A 17,959-nucleotide genomic window follows, 5' to 3' on the forward strand; every position below is an offset into this window, starting at 1 on the left:
AATATAGAATAATGAATGGGTTATAATCTGTAATAAGGAAAAATGCAAAATTCTTGGATCATGCCAAGCTGTGCAAATGTTTATAAAGGATCCACACAAATTTTTTTCCTGTTGTTTCTCACCCATATCCCTTCCCCACCTCATCCCCCTTTTTTCCAGGCCTCTAAATGGCCAACAGACCTGACGGTCCACACATTTTTTGAGTCCACCATCATGTGCAAAACGTTTGGGTGAAACCTTGATTTGGCCTGACCATTCAATATCAAGAGTTCCTGTGATGGAAATTAACTTGTTATGGAGCCAACACTGGTGCTTTAAAGTTATTCCATTTCTTTTGCTAGTCAGTAAGTGAAAGTTTTGTGGATTTTAGCTCAACTCTTAAAACAATAACTTGAAAACCATATAAACTATTACATTTCACCAAATGCAAATTCTGTTTTGAACCTTTGTACTCTTTATATTTAAAAGGTGGTGATTTAATTAAGACAGCTAAAAATACGAAATAACTATTTATTATTAATCCACACACTGTTAAAGCCCAAGTTTAGCCAAATTACTGATAAATCAGTTGCTTAATAAATTATAACAAGAAACAAGTACTTAACATCTTTCATAATGTACATTTTAGTGCACTTATGCCTGACTTAATTCCTGAACCTTCCCTGAAGGCCTGAAAATAAGTACAATTACTGAAAACTCCCAATAGTGATAAATTCCCCTGGGAGTGTGACCTGCATAAAGACTTTAGCATCAGTTGCTAATATCACAGAACGTGAGGTGTGGTAAACATAAATTTCACTCAAAATTCTATTCTTTTGCAGTAATTGTAGTTAAACCGTCAAGCAGCAACTCCAGATCCTTGTATTTACAACCCATAGTCTTTTTTCACATGGAATCATGTTTTCCACATCTATCCTGTTCAATCCATTCATACTTTTAAAAATCACTATCAAAATCTCTTTTCTGAGAAGGAAACTGTTGAAAGGTTCCCAGTAGTTGTAATCTCCCAACTTCAGAACCATCCTTGTGAAATATTTTTTCCTTCCATTTGTCCTGTTCTTACATTCTCTTCATAATATTGAGACCAGAATTGTGTACAGGACTCTAAGAACAGCGTGACCAGATTCCAAAACAAGTCTTCCCCAATTTTTGAATTACATACCACTAGAAATATACCTCAGTCATTTGTTGGCGCTGTATACTCAAGTGCTGATCTACAGCACTGATTTTAATGGTTTGTCCATCTCTAAAGACAGATTTTCCTTTATTTTCTAAGTGAAAGCAATGATTGTACATTTCCCACCAAAATCATATTGAAAAACTGTTAATATTTACCTATTTGCTAAAGTACATTAGCACTCTTCTTTAAGTTTTCTATATCAGATTATCTTGCACACACTTTTCCATCACACTGCAAATAAATTTACAATGCCTTTTTGGTCTATTTAACTTTTAAATAATTACTTTTCTAAATGCAACATTTATTCTTAACATTGGGCATTAATTCTCATTTTTCATCACTCAACTGTATGAACAGCTCTGATAACTTCTTGCCCTTTATTAAGTACTTTTCACTTTTTTTAATGTTTTTTTTCCTTTTATTCACAAAAGAGGGGTGGGCTGTTGTATGTGTTGTGCAGGTGACGCGTGCTTGTAATCAAAATGTCATTGCTGGTTTTGTAATGCAACTTCTTATCTCTGCAAAGGGAGTAACCAACAATTTCACCACTTACCAAACCTTTTTCTTGTCCACCAGTGAGGCTCTTTGACTATGGAAAAGCTCACTTCAGGATGCAGTCTAAGTCTATTATAGAGATCAGTAGTCCCACACTTTGGCTGTCCTATTATGTAGAAATAAGGAAGACAGCGGAGGCGGTAATGTTCATCACCGTGGTGTTGCAAGTGTTTCCAAACTACCTTTCTCAGGTAATCAAATATAGTTTGGAAATGCTTTGTATGTAAAAAATATGCATTATTCTTGTAAGGGTCCGTGGATGGAGTCCCCATATATCTTGTATACCAACAATGATTCTTTACATTCTGAAGAAACCTTCTTGGAATGACTGAAAATATCTGTAATGTGAACATAGCAAAACATTGAATGAAGTCAATATTTCAGTGCTTGCCTTAAATCATATTGATCTCACACTGCAAAATATTTAACTACACAATTTTATTTTCAGAGTAGTTGCACTGATCTTGTGAAATAACATCTTGAGAGCACACATGGTTAACTTCAAACCTTGAAAAATATTTGTAACAAAAATTTGTAGATAATATACATTACTGGGTTAGTATGATCTTTGCACCTTCAAACAAATTATTAAGAACCTAATGTTATTCTCTCAGTCCATTTTCAAAACTTGTATCTTTTAACTTCACATGCACAGGACTGAGTAAGCAGGAGTTGACATGCAAAATTTTTGAGCACAAACCCTGCAAAGAGAATTCAAATGCCATTTTATTTGCTTTAGTCAATAGCACTGGGACAGCTGTACTATTTGAGAATGTCTAAAAAACAAAATTTCTACAAACACATTCATCATCAAGGAACAATCTACTCATAAGTTAACCAAGCTCTAGCTGAGTCTTATAGTGAAACTTCTCACTGCATTCTGACTCCAGCTGCAAGCAAACACATCAAAAGACTATTTTGACCTTTGTACAAATGGTATAAAATGGGGAATAACAAAATAAGCAGCCCATTTATCTCTTGATTTGAATCCCCAGGACTTTTTTTTAAAATGGGAGAGATATTAAAGGCTACCTTCAATTTGACCTCCACTACATAGTTGCACAGACAAAACAGCTGGGTGTGCTTGATTTGAGGGCCCAATATCTGCCAACAACACACCCATATTCTCGATATGAAATACGAGATCAGATTTTAGGATGCATACCATTTGTTTTGTGCAAAGAGCAAGCCATTATCATTTTCTGTCCCACTCCCACCAGAGAGAATATCATACACAATTTCCTTATGGCTCAGAAGGACACAGATCTGAATATTTGTAGGTCCAAATTGCATTTCAAAATTTAATAACTGAATTTGCTTGTTTTGGTTACAGGTTAAAAGGATCACAAGGAAGTAGATGAAGAACAGTGTACTGACAACAATACTCCATTAAACAACATTACAGAGGTAAAATGATTAATTGGTCATTTGCCCTGATGTTGATCGTGGGATCTTGTGTGCAAAGTGTAGCTGAATCTATATAACTTAAGAAACTTTATGATATAATTAGTTCAAGAGGAAGTTTCTGAGACATTTTTGAGAGATGTGGAAACTTGCTAAATGGCAGCACAGTGGAGTCTCACAGCTCCAGCAACCAAGGTTCCATCCTTATGTTGGGTGCTGTGTGGAGTCTGCACACTCTCCTTGTAACCACATGGGTGCTCTGGTTTGCTTCTACATCACAAAGATGTGTTGGTTGGTAGATTAACTGGCTACTATAAATTACCCCAGGTATGGGTGGGAGGTAAGAGGATAAGGAGGGAGTTGATGCGCTTGTGAGAGAGAATAGGTTGCCAAAAAATAAGTTGGGGAATGGGATTGCTCTGAAAGACAGCATAGAATTGATTGTCTGAAGAGTGTCCTTCTGAGCCATGTAAGGTATATTAATTTAAATATATAGAAAGGGAATGTTTTCATTTCATAAGACATTTGTTTCACACTTGCCACAATTCTTGTGTGGATCTCCCAGGTGTAAACAAATTAATTTATTTTATTAAAGAAAATACTCAAAAAGAAAGACATCCCTTGACAATTATGAAATGTTTGGAACTGAAAAGCTGATGACATGTTGACATTGTGTAAATATCGTAAGCAAATATATTGAGATGCTTGGAATGAAGACATGTTTTATTTCTATTACTGTATATTTTGTGAATAATGTATACTTCCAGAAAACAAAATGTAAGACCTGTGGCTGCAGCAAACTGTGCACACATTCAGAGTAGATCAACACCAACTCTCACCACTTGCAGGGGTTGTACCTGTCCCCAGTGCTGTGAAGGGTGGGCCTTGTAAATATTACCATGGAACATTCCATTCAGCTGGACTGTGTTGCACCATCTGTCCCTTGTAAAAAAGTTGGTGCAGAAAAACATGTTTGACCACAAGTCAATCAGGTAGTGGTCTGCACAGAATGTCCTCAAGGCCCTGCAGGAAAAGGAGACAGCAGATCCTGTTGGATCTAGTTATGAGAATGCCTCATAACTAGAACTCTTAAACAAGCACAACGACCTTGCTTGGCTGATAATGAGAAGGGCCCTCCCTGTCAGAACCTTCATCTCCAAGCAGAGTCTCAATCCCACTGCATTCTGCTGTCAAGGTAGCTGCAGTGCGGATCATGCACCTCCTTTTGGCATGCATATTAGCCAAGAAGGTCTGTGGTCTTTGTTGAAGTTCATCCCAAGCAGCTGAATAACATAGGACTCTGTTCTCTATGTGCTGTTCCCAGGGACACATGTGGAGACAAACATCAGCTGAACCTCCAGTGCATGGAGCCATCTGCAATCAAATGCCTTATTGTGGTATGAGCTAAGCTGGGTACGGGTGCTGTACAGGTACAGATGGGGAAAGGCCACAGTATAGAATCCTTCTATCTCTGGACATTGAGATCTGGGCCCTTTGTAATGACCTCTCAAGCATATCATTGATGGAACTTCTGCAGAAAAAAAAAATAGGTACATGCTTACTATTGTGGGCTGTTCTTCATGGACTGATGTGAGAATCAAGATGCACTTTGCACCTTTCCAGTTCAAAGTGTATTTGTTTCTATAAAATTCAAGATTCAAAATTCAAATTTCAAGAGGGTTAAGGGCTTACAGGGAGAAGGTGAGAGAATGGGGTTGCAAAAAAAAACACCCATGATTGAATGGCGGAGCTGACTTGATGGGACGAATGGCCTAATTCTGCTCCTATGTCTTATGGTCATGATCTTAAGATACCAGAAATGAATCATTTTCCAATGATATGCATTCTTATTGAAGAGTACAGCAGTAAGTGTAATCTTGAATGAATGAATACTCCACTGGATGCCATGCTATGTTGTTGGGTTACAGGTAATAGGTGACAGTAGCCAGAAGAACACATGTAGTGAGTCATGGATGTTTAGAAGTTCTGCTTATTTCTGAAAGGGGCTGTGATCTACTTATGTGCATCTTGATTTTAGCACATTTAAGTATGTGGATTTGGATTCACAAAGTATGTGCAAGAGCAAGAATGTGGACCAGAGTTCTCATTTCATGCATTTACTGCATATGTAGTTATGTAAGCTGAGAAAATTATGCAGTTTTTGTCTCCTTTCAAAATGTTATAAAATCCTACAAGATGCTGGACACACTCATAGACACTTCCTCCTATCTACCCCTGAACCATGATCCCACTGAGGGCCATCAGGACATTATCTCCTGCACCATCACTGACCTCATCACTTCGGGAGATCTCCCCTCCATAGCTACCAACATGGTAGTCCCACAATCCAGGACTGCCCGCTCTTATCTTCTTCCCAATATCCACAAGAAGGACTGTCCCAGCAAACCTATTGTCTCTGTATGCTCTTGCTCCACTGAGCTCATATCCTCATACCTGGATACTATTCTGTCCCCCCAGTCCAATCCCTTCCCACCTACATCCATGACACCTCACACACTCTCCAACTCTTCCACAGCTTTAAGTTCTCTAGCATGCCCTACCTCACTTTCACCTTGGACTTCCAGTCCCTATACACCTCCATTCCCCATCCTGACATCCTCACCGCCCTCCACTTCTTCCTCAACCAGAGACAGAACCAGTCCCAGTACCCTTTCACTCTCCCCTGGCTGAACTTGTCCTCAATCTAAACAATTTCTCCTTCGATTCCTCTCACTTTCTACAGACCAAGGGTGGAGCCATGGGCACTCGCATGGGCCCCAGCGATGCCTGCCTTTTCATTGGCTACATTGAACAGTCTCTGTTCCAAGCCTACTTTGGCCCATTCCTCAACTCTTTCTCCGCTATATCAACGACTGCATTGGTGCCACCTCTTGCACCTGTGCAGAACTCGACAATTTAATAAATTTTGCCACTTAATTTTCACCTGGCTTTCCAATTCACTTGCACTATCTCTGACACTTCTCTCTCCTTTCTTGATCTCTCCATCTCTATCTCAGGAGATTCTTTATCCACTGACATCTTCTACAAACCCACTGATGCCCAAAGCTACCTTGATTACAGCTCCTCTCATCCTGTTTCTTGCTCTCAATTTGTCCCTTGTCCCTTTCTCTCAATTTCTCCGCTTCCACCACAAGTGCTCCCATGATGAGGCTTCCCACTCCAGGACATCTGAGATGTCCAGCTTCTTTACTAACTGTGGCTTCCCCCCTACCATGATCAAGAGTGCTCGCCCCCGCATCTCTGCCATTTCCCGCACCTCTGCTCTCACCCCCACCCCTCCCAGACTCAACAGGGACAGGGTCTCCCTTCCTCACATTTCATCCCACCAGCCTACATATCCAACACATTATGCCACTTCTGCCATCTCCAACGGGACCCCACCACCAAGCACATCTTCCCCTCCCCACCCCTTTCTGCCTTTTGCAGGGACCGCTCTGTTTGCAACTCCCTAGTTCACCCTTCCCCCACCCCACCCCCCACCCATCCCGCTCCCACCCCGGGAACTTTCCACTGCCCCTGCCATAGGTGCAACACCTACCCCTACACAACCTCCATCACCTCCATCCAGGGACCTAAACAGAGATTCACCAGCACTTCCCCTGATATCATCTACTGCACTCAGTGCTCCAAGTGTGGCCTCCTCTACACTGGCGAGACCAAACACAGACTAGGTGACCATTTCGCAGAACACCTGCACTCTGTCCATAACCATGATCTGCATCTCCCCATTGCCAGTCACTTCAACTACCCCCCACCCCCCACTCTATCACTGAAATGTCAATCCTTGGCCTCTACCACTGCCAGAAGTCCAAGTGCAAACTGGAGGAACAGCACCTCATTTTTCGTATGGGACCTTACAGCCTAACAGCATAAACATTGAATTCTCCCACTTTAAGTAAACCAAACGCCTGCCCCCACCATCCCTCTTCTTTTCTTCCCTTTCCTAGCCACTCTCTTTTTTCCCCTCTCTTCCCCTCCCCCCATGCCGCCTGCCTCCATACCTTTGACCCATCCCCAGGTGGATCTGCTCTCCCCTCCTCCCCCACACCTGCCTATCACTATCTCTAACCTGAACCTAGTGTCCACCCGCCTCCCCTCTTTAGTCCACCTATCACTGCTCTGCTTTTCCCACCTATATATTGGGCTTCCCCTTTTCCCACCTTCAGTCCTAAAGGGTCCTGATTCGAAATATTGATGTCTGTTTTTCTCCACGGATGCTGCCTGGCCTGCTGAGTTCCTCCAGCATCCTGTTGTTTTCTAATCTAGATTCCAGCATCTGCAGTCCTTTGTTTCTCAACTATAAAATCCTACAGCTCAAGATGGGCAAAGTTAACCAATGCAAATGACATCAAAAATTAAACTTGGAATTTTGTTTTATACCATACATCACTGAACATCTGGGCTAACTAATTATTGTATTAATACTCAAAATATAATGCTCCAATTTCAAACTGTGCAAAATGGGAGAGTGGTGATCATTACCAATTAAATCTTTTTCTTCAGCACTAATGAATCAGATTTATTATCACTGATGTATGTTGTGAAATTTGTTGTTTTGTGGAAGCAGTACAGTGCAAGACATAAGAATTACTATAAGTTCCTAAAATAAATAAGTAAATAAATAGTGCAAAATAGGAATAATGAGGTAGTGTTCACAGGTTCATGGACAGTTCAGAAGGGGAGGGAAGGAGCTGTTCCTAAAACATTGAGTGTGGGTCTTCAGGCTCCTATATCACCTCCCTGATGGTAGTAACGAAAAGAGGGCATGTCCCGGATAGTGAAGGTCCTTAATGATGGATGCTGTCTTCTTGAGGCACCACCTCTTGAAGATGTCCTTGATAGTGGGGAGGGTTGTGCCCGTGTAATCACATATAGCACATAATGAGATTTGACACACAGCAAAATACATTTGGCTTCAATATTTAACGGTAGATGATTAACACATCAGTGAAACAGGTATTTCAATATCTGGAACAGATGATGTTTATCACTAAGTATATTCCATTCAAGTGGTTCCAACTATTTGGCTATATGGTCCAACTTGTAAACCTAGCATGTATGGTATCAGTCAGATCACAGCCCTGAGCTTATTAAATGAGATTATTAAATCACCTGAATGGTGTCATTAAAATTGCTGACACTCTATACTTCTAATTTTTAAAATCTAAAGGTCGCAAAAAATAGTCAAGTAATGCATGCTGACATCTTATTAGTAAACAGACAGTGATTTTATAGAAAAATAAATTCCGACTTACATGTGCTTCTTCTTTGATAAGATCATCCCACTCTGGCAGTCTTCTTGGCGTAAGTTGAAGTTTGGAATTGCGGGTTTCAATAATGAGTTCAGATTTTAAATAATTGCTGCTTCCCAACCAGCTTAGTGGTGAGGAAAGTTCATCATTGTCATCCTCAAATTCAGTTGAGTCCAATTCTAGGAAATTATTATTTGTGCTGGTATTGTATTGGAATGGGGATGGAGTGAGCAGTAGTCTCTGTTGGTCTCTGGTTAAAATATAAGATGCCATTACTAGGCATAATATTATTACACCCAAAAACAGGGTGCCCAGTTTTGCTTTCCACGCAAAAATATATCCACTCCATTTAAACCTGCGTTCTGCTTTGATCTCCAGTGTTGCAAGTAAATTCATTGGTTGCTGCTGAGCTTCATAAAATAGTTGAGGTGGTTTCTGAAAGTCTTTGTTAAAAGTAAATGAAGCAAACTTATTTTCTGTACAATTGGGCCCTGAATGCATTTTACTTGGCCATGCACCTTGTGAAGGTAAAGCATAGGTTCATAGCACCCAGGTATTAAATAACTACATCTCCATTTGAGGTCCTTGATCAATTGTTTTTGGCATTCTACCATTGAAATGGCCTCAGTTGAAACGCAGATTGGCACAACCTTGCTCCTAAGACAATGTGAACACTTTCCTGATGTCAGGTGGTGGGGATAATCAATCTTTAAAATATACCTACAGAGAAAGAGAAAACCTGCAGTAAATATAAAATAGCACTCTGTACATGTACTTCATTTATCCTGCACATCCATCTAGTGGTGTTGCTCATAGCAACACCTGTCAGCACAGAAAAATTATACCAGAAAGTATTCACTGTATGATTGTGCTAAGGTGAGGGTATCTTATTACTAATGTTAAAGGCGTTCAACTGTGCTCAGGCATTTGTTTTCAGCTGGCAATTACCAAAATAATTTCTATAAAAATTTCTATGGTTATGCACTTTGGTAGAAGAAATAAAGGCGTAGACTATTTTCTAAATGGGGAGAGAATTCAGAAATTGGAGGTGCAAAGGCACTTGGGAGTCCTAGTGCCGGATTCCCTAAAGATTAATTTGCAGGTCGAGTCAGTAGTAAGGAAGGTAAAAGCAATGTTAGCATTCATTTCGAGAGGACAAGAATATAAAAGCAAGGATGTAATGCTGAGGCTTTACAAGGCGTTGGTCAGACCACATTTGGAGTATTGTGAGTAGTTTTGGGACCCATACCCAAGGAAGGATGTGCTGGCATTGGAGAGGGTCCAGAGGAGGTTTACAAGAATGATCCTGAGAATGAAAAGGTTAACATATGAGGAGCGTTTGATGGCTCTGGGCCTTTACTCGCTGGAGTTTAGGAGGATGAGGGGGATCACATTGAAACCTACCGAATATTGAAAGGCCTGGATAGTGGGCGTGGAGAGCATGTTTCCAGTAGTGGGAGAGTCTAGAGCCAGAGGGCACAGCCTCAGAATACGTCATCTCTTTAGAACAAAGATGAGGAGGAACTTCTTTAGCCAGAGGGCGGAATTCATTGCCACAGACGGCTGTGGAGGCCAAGTCACTGGGTATATTTAAAGCGGAGGTTGATAGGTTCTTGATTAGTAAGGGTGTCAAAGGTTACGGGGAGAAGGCAGGAGAATGGGGTTGAGAGGGAAAAATAAATCAGCCATGATTGAATGGTGGAGCAGACTCGATGTCCGAATGGCTTACTTCTGCTCCCATAGCTTATGGTCTTAAAAAAATTAAAATATTAATTTACATATGAAACAACAGAGGAAATATACCTAAACTGTGTCAGAGAAGGTTATTTTTGTCATATTATTTGACTGTCTTTTATTAAAAATTGTAATTGCCAAGACCAATAAGAACCTGTAATCATGTGGTTTCTCTGCTACTTTCTACTTGAGAAATTTGTCTGTATATTGCAGATGACTGCCTTTGATAAGATACATTTCATTACGAAATATAAGGTGCAATTAGTTTGCATGTTAATAGCACTGGATTTGTTCTCTTACTCACAAATATCACATGCTGACTCTTGCAAAAGTATCAGAGGAGGCATAGAGGTTTAATGAAAACAGAAACATAACTACTTAGAAATTGTAGTGAGTCCTAATGAATGCATGATGTAGTCATGATACGGCAAGCCACTGACGCTTTTGGCTGAAGATCAGCTGCTGTGAACTTCAGTAGCTCTTGAACAAATGTGCTGCACTCTTTCAAAGAAAAATGCACCAGAGACCCAGACAAAAGCTGGGTGGGGGTGGAATCAAGGATCAGGGGAGAAGAGATGACTGAAAAAGCCTGATCCGGCACTCCATCATGAACCTTGGGTAATTGGAGGGTCAGGAGGGTGCAAAGGTCAGCTGGTGGTTGGGGAGGGGCAGGGTGAGGGAGATTGGCATTGTGGGTGGTGGGGAGAAAAACTCAAGTATGGGACTTAGTGAGGTTTTCGTCCAGCACTGTGTTACTATGGCCAGGTAATCTTTCTGTATTTCTAAACCATGACATTAAATGCAGTTATGCAAAGTCACACACAGGCCAATAAAGAAACTGCAGATGTACTGCAGTTCTGGTGTTTACCACTGCTGGAGATCCAGCTTCTTGCAAACTATCAAATTTCACACACAAACTTGCAGTGTTGTGCTACATCTGAAGTGTAAGGGGCATTGAAAAGTTTGAAGATACAGAAAATGTTGGAAATTCTCAGCAGTTCAACCAGCAGATGCAGAGTGAGAAACGGAGGTAACATATTAGGTCATTATCAGAATTGGCAAAGGTTTGAGATGCAACAGGGTCTAAGCAAGCACGGAGTTGATGATCTCAAAACATATTGCCGTTTTAGCCTTCATCACTTTAAAAGAGGATAAATGCTGACAGGCTAACTATGTTACTCTGGTAAGTGTACCTTCTTATTTCAGACTTGCAGCATCCCCAGCATTTTACATTTAGTGCATTTGTTTAAAATTCACGTTGCAGGATTTCAGATAACACTGTATTAACTAAGTCAGTGAGTTTTTGCTTCAAAAGGATAGGAGCATTATAATGTTTGTGATGTGTACCATATGTATAGTGTGTTATTGTGTTACTAAAATAAGGCCTACATGTACAGTAATTGTTGAACTAAAGTTAAGCAAACATTGACTTGAGCTTATTCAGAAGTTAATTGCTATTCAGGAAGATCAGAATACTGGTTTTGTTTACTGAAGCCAATTACGAAACTGGAGGCATTGTGGTTGGGTTATCTTATGTTCTTGCAGAGCTTCACCATTGATTCCAAGTGCTCCATCTCTACACTCCATTGCCTCACCCCAATAGTTGACAATAGGTGTTTACAATTCCTGCAGCGAATCACACAAGAAATGGCACGTAAATTTAAAGTTTTTGTGAGAGGATGATCCTTGACTGAGAGAAGGAGTGAAATGGCAGATTTCAAAATGATCTGTAATTACCTCAAGGACCATCAGGGATGCTCACTGCCTTTAATGAAATATCAGCAGACCCCAGACCACCAGTTAGTGGTGAGCAATAATAAAGGAAATCCAGTAGTTTTATTTAATCAGAATCTGTTAAATTAAATCTGTTACCTACAAATTGTACCTTTAATGTTAACTAAATTAACTATCCTTGTTGACAAGCAACCCAATCCTCTCCCCAAGGAAGAATATACTTCCCATAAAAGGAGTGCAGCAAAGGTTCCCTGGATTGATTCCTTGGGTGGCAGGATTGTCGTATCACGAGAGATTGTCAACTACTTTGCATTCATTGGAACTTGGAAGAATGAGTGAGGACCTAATGGAAACTTGTAAAATTCTAACAGGGCTAGTTATTCTGGATGTGGTGAAGATGTTTCCTTTGGCTGATATCTGTGAAATAAGAGGTCAAAGTTACAGAACAAGAGATTCAGGACTGAGGTCAGGAGAAATTTCTTCACTCAGATGGTGATGAACCATGGAATGTGCTACCACAGGGTGCCATAAAAGCCAAATCACTGAACGTCCTTAAGGAAGATTATAAGTTTTTAGACACAAGAGGCATCATGGGGTATGGGGAGAATGCCAGGAACGTGACATTGAGGTAGATGATCAGCCATAACTGTATCAAACAGCAGAGCAGGCTCAAAGAGCCAAAGGACCTACACTCGTTTGTTTTATGTTTCCATGTTTCAAAGTTTAAATTTACGCCAAAAGTCCAAGGGATAAGTGCAACACAAACAAAAGGGCAGAATTTTCTCATCAATCCACCCCAACTATTCTGCAAAAAAAGCCAAGGCAAAAGTCACAACAAATCAAAAAATGCAGTACACAAGTTCAAAGCACAGCAAATATATGCACAACATGTGTGTTCTCCCTCACTCCAGGAGAAGCAACTCAAAATAATGGAGATTAATGCCAAGAAAGTAAAAACAACGTGTTGCAACATATTTTTTGCAATGAAAAGACACAAACAGCTTTCTAAATACAAGTAGCACAAGGCCCATGGATATTTAGAGATAGGGAAGAATCTGAAAGATTATGATTTAGTGTGGTATTAAAAAATTGCCTTGGGCTATTGATCAAATATGTTTATCCACTGCATTATAACATGAGGAAGTCTTTCCATTTGATTGTTGATCTGCGGTCCCATACACAGGGTACAAGTAACAAACTCATTTCCGCTTTACCAACATTAAATGACAATGTTGCTTTTACTCTTTTGGCTGGGAACAGTTTAACTGTGCACACCAGCCAACGCTGCAAGTAATGCACCATCTGTGTGAAGCTCAATGCAAACTATTGGAACAACACCTCGCATTCTGCCAGGGTAGTCTGTGACCTAATGCCCAATAGAACGAACACTGAATAAGTTTTCCAATTTCAGGTAACTCCTACTTCTTATGTTTCTTCCTCCCGTGCCCCCCCCCAACTCTCATACCCCTCCCCTCCTGGTTCTATCCACCTACTACACACACATTTTACCCATCAGATCGACCCCCATCCTCCATTTGGCTCTGGTTCTTTCTGCCCTTCACCTCTCCCCTAATGGTTCTCATTATCACCTCCTTTACTCATCAGATTCCAGCACTAGCAGCCTTTGTGTTCCTGCATATCACCCTCCAGCCTCTGTCTCAACCTTCACCCTCCCCTCCCCCACCAGGCTCCATCCGTCCATCATCCTTCACCCCTCCTTGGTCCACCTATCACCTACTGGCCTTCATCTTACCCCTCCCCCTTTCCTCTACATACCAGTTATCTTCCTTCCACTCTCAGTGTGATGCAGGGTTTCGATCCAAAACATCGATAATACCTTCCCCACCCCAGATGCTGGTCGATCTGCTAAGTTCCTCCAGACAAGACAAGATCTCTATTAGTCACATGTACATCAAAACACACAGTGAAATGCATCTTTTGCATAGAGTGTTCTGGGGGCAGCCTGCAAGTGTCGCCACTCTTCTGGCGCTAACATAGCATGCCCACAACTTCCTAACCCATACGTCTTTGGAATGTGGGAGGAAACCAGAGCACCCAGAGGAAACCCACGCAGACGTGGGGAGAACGTACAAACTCCTTACAGATGGTGGCCGGAGTTTGTTGCTCCAGATTACGGCATCTGCAGTCTCTTGTGTCTCTGTACAGCACAACAGTCTGGATTCTGCAGCAGTATGAAACAGCAGCTGCTGGTGTTCACCCAAAACTGAAAAACGCTATGGAATTTGCGTGCATGCATAGCTCAACTGTGAAATCCTGAAGCTGTCTCCAATGATTCAGTGCATCTTTGCCAGATGCACTATTTTGTAGCCTTCTTCATCATAATCAGGCCGAAATTGATTGAACTGATATGAATTTAAGGTATTTCTGAACTAATCTGACCAGAAGATACTTTGAAAATCTTATTTATAGTTAAGAGGTCTTTCTTGACTTTTCAGTAGCACACTAAATCGTCATCACTACCTTTGTGGCCCTAAGAAACCAATTTTAAGTATGTATACTGTTTTCTCTTGACATTAATATTTCAAAATATCTTTTATCTCAGCAAAATTGTATTCATGATGATTCAGTTTCTATTTAACTACATGTGAATGTTCCAGTGTTTATTCAGCACCTTGCACAATGGCTCAAATCTACCATAAATCCACCAAACATTACATGTGGGACTGCAACCATTTACCCCTGTAACTGCAGAGATTCAAGACTCCCAAGCAAATGCATTGTTCTTAAATCTATGTGATCGTAGGGTATTTTCAACTGTGATCTGATGCTGAACTAGCATGACATTGAGGGGCAAAATTCTAACTTCTACAGTTTCCTGGCACTCCACACACTGAAGACAGGTTTAGCAGGCAGAAGACTGCCAAGCTCAAGTAGTTAAATCGTGCAGAAGATTAAATAGATAATTAAAAGTTGCCTACTGGTCTCCTGTTAATGAGCATTCTTTTCATGTGATTGGCTACTCATCCAGCTTAAAGACATTACATTTGTTGGGTACCAGGAAACCCTTGGAATATATGCCCAACAGCAGCAGGTGCTGGGAAAGGAGATGCACTTGGCACAGAGATTGCACCATATTGTTGAGTACATCTTGTTTTAAGCACGCAGGAACATAATTGAACTGCTGGAAGCAAATTCTGGGCCCAGGTTTTGAATTTTTATGCTTAGTTTAATTGGAAATAACAGAGAAAAAGCAAACTCAAAGCACAATTGGATCTGTGTTTTCATTATGGCTTTGCACAACATCAGGCTGAACTCTCTAAAAAAAATGAAAACTTGAGGACAGAAATTGATTCTAGATATTTTGAATTCTGCTCTGAGTAAATTCCAGCCTCACTGCAATAAGTATTTTTTTGCAAATTATTGTTCAAAGACTGAAAAAATAAAACTACTCTCACTCAAAAGAAGAATACTACTTTCCTCTGGAAACAAAACTAATGAAGTCACATTCTTGGAAAATGATATGTTCCAAAGCCTTGCCTTCCAAGTTTGTTAATAGGCTATAACTATAGAATAGCCAACAATAATGAGCAGCACACCCAACTACATTATATGGTTGATTTTAAGAGCACAATGTTGTTATAAAGCGATAAGTGTTTTAAAAAGCCTTGCATTTAACAGGGCTTGTCAAAGACACCATAACTCAGTACGAGTGCCATTTTTGGGTGTGTGATGGGGAAGGGGACTCTTGCTAAATCCCATCCACCACCTCCCACTGTCAGCATCACTATCTTGATACCAATTGCTGATTTCTCTTTCCAGACACAAGCATTCAGCAATACCCCTTTTCAGTTCTTGCCATGTGTGAACCTTCCACTAGTCACATATTCCCATTACAGAAAAATGTGTATTTTTGCAGGGTCTTTTACAAGTCCATGACATTCCAAAGTATTTTCCAGAGCAATTTGGAATTGTGAACTCTCTAGTGATGCAACCATGGTGTGAGAATAGGAGGTGAAGAATGGGAATCAGAATCAAGTTTATTATCGCTGACATACGAGGTGAAATTTGTTGTTTTGTGGCAGCAGTACAGTGCAAAGACATAAAAATCTATAAATTACAAAATAAATAAATGGTGCAAAAAGAAATATTGAGGTAGTGTTCATGGGTTCATGGATCGATCAGAAATCTGATGGCAGAGTGGAAGAAGCTGTTCCTGAATCATTGAGTATGGGTCTTCAGGCTCCTGTACCTCCTCCCCGACGGTAGTAACGAGAAGAAGGCACGTCCTAGATGGTGAAGGTCCTTAATGATGGATGCCGCCTTGAGGCACCACCTCCTGAAGATATCCTTGGTGGTGGGGAGATTTATGCCCGTGATGGAACTGGCTGAGTCTACAACCCTCTGCAGCCTCTTGAGATCCTGTGCATTGAAGGCTCCCCACCAGGCTGTGATCCAACCAGTCAGAATGCTCTCCACCGTACACCTATAGAAATTTGTAAGAGTCTTTGGTGACATACCAAATCTCTTCAAACTCCGAACGAAGTAGAGCCACTGGCATGCCTTCTTCATGACTGCATCAATGTATTTGACCAGCTCGATTACTGACATTCAGTAATATCAAAATAGCATGGGTGAGCCATGAGTTAGCAATGGATAGATGGGGTGAGTGGAGGAAATCAGTTTAGTTGGAGAGTAAACACACAAGAGTTATTTAAGATCAAAAGAATGCATCTTTCAGAATAAACATCTTAAATTAGCCATAGGGCGGACACAATGCAAACTGGCAAGATTCAAAACCTCCTCTGGTGTTTGCAAGGATGCCAAGTTTGATCTAGATTCACTGTACAAATTGTTGACTATCCCTGAATATCCATCACCACCTCTTGCACTACCATAGACCCATTTCTGATAGTTTTTTTTGCAGTAATATCCTATTTTGCACATAAGTCTGCTTTTTCTCTTCACTGTCTTGTTTAATTTATGTATAATTTATATACTGTGTGTTGTCTGTAGCTATGTGCCTATGATGCTGCTGCAAGCAAGTTTTTCATTGTACCTGTATCTCACTGTACTTGTGCACATGACAATAAACTTGACCCGACTTTATTGGACAGTCTCCTCTAATGACTGATGAAATAAATGAAATGACACATCACTCCAGTGCTCTTTAAGGTTTAAAATAAGGAACTAAAGGATTTTGTCCTGGATGTTGATCAGGGTACAGGCAATTTCTATTGTTCCTTGCCATCAATCTATATCTCAAAAAGTTCCAATGTGTACTGGATCTCTGTGGAGTATTCCACCCACCAATTACTTTGCTATACAATTAGCCTGTTAGGCTTTGAATTTTAAGTACTAATCAAGATAATTAATAAATTAAGACCCAATATTAAAATGGAGGTACATAAAAATTATGTACTCTGAAATGTGAACTACTTTCCAAAATATATAACCATCAAGTAAATAGTGACAAATTGTAAATCATTAAAAGTGGTTACAGATGTACAAAAATTTCCACATATTACTTAATGTATCCAATTTCATCTCATTTTATCATGTGAATGTATCCCAAGTAGAGTATCATGTTTAACATGTGCTAAGATTATTTAAAATAATTGGCTATCTAGTTTCCAGTTTACAACAGGCAACTCAAATTGCAGGTAGGTGCCTGATCACAAAAATGGGAAGCCATTACTTTTGAGAACAAAATCAAAAGAAATGGTATACAAGATCACTGTAAAACTTCAAGAGTTATGTATTCCTATGTCATGTTACAAAATTTTACTGCTATACTATGGGCAGAAGCCCTCCTACAAGTTGTTTCCTACATTTATGCCTTCGGTTCTGACTGTCTAAGTGATATCTGTTCCTTGTCATATCCTTGAAGGTCTTTTGGTATATTTCCCACAACCCAATCATAAATCTAACATATGTGGTTAAACAATGTAGGGTTTAGTCATTATTGAGTTACTTTCAGCTTTCACCAGGTTAAAATGCTGGTAATACCAGATCTGCTACCCTACCTGACTTTCCTTCCCATGAGGGTGTCTGACAGATAACCAACCCAATATCTTCTGTTCCTGTAAAGGTCAAAAGTTAATCCAAATTTTCCAACTAG

The 17,959-nt window shown here is 40.2% G+C and overlaps 1 protein-coding gene across 1 annotated transcript in view; it reads right to left on the reverse strand.

Annotated features, from left to right (window-relative positions):
- LOC127576804 (carbohydrate sulfotransferase 15-like) overlaps positions 1–17,959 on the reverse strand; it is a 73,289-nt gene that overhangs the window by 29,685 nt on the left and 25,645 nt on the right. The window contains exons 2-3 of the mRNA XM_052027568.1: positions 8,416–9,132; positions 1,734–2,073 (exon numbers count right to left, since the gene is read on the reverse strand). Coding sequence (XP_051883528.1) covers positions 1,734–2,073; positions 8,416–8,913 — 838 coding nt within the window. The 5' untranslated portion in view covers positions 8,914–9,132. The remainder of the gene's footprint in view (positions 1–1,733; positions 2,074–8,415; positions 9,133–17,959) is intronic.

This window comes from Pristis pectinata, chromosome 12 (genome assembly GCF_009764475.1).
Source record: "Pristis pectinata isolate sPriPec2 chromosome 12, sPriPec2.1.pri, whole genome shotgun sequence".
In the NCBI taxonomy this organism is placed as follows: domain Eukaryota; kingdom Metazoa; phylum Chordata; class Chondrichthyes; order Rhinopristiformes; family Pristidae; genus Pristis; species Pristis pectinata.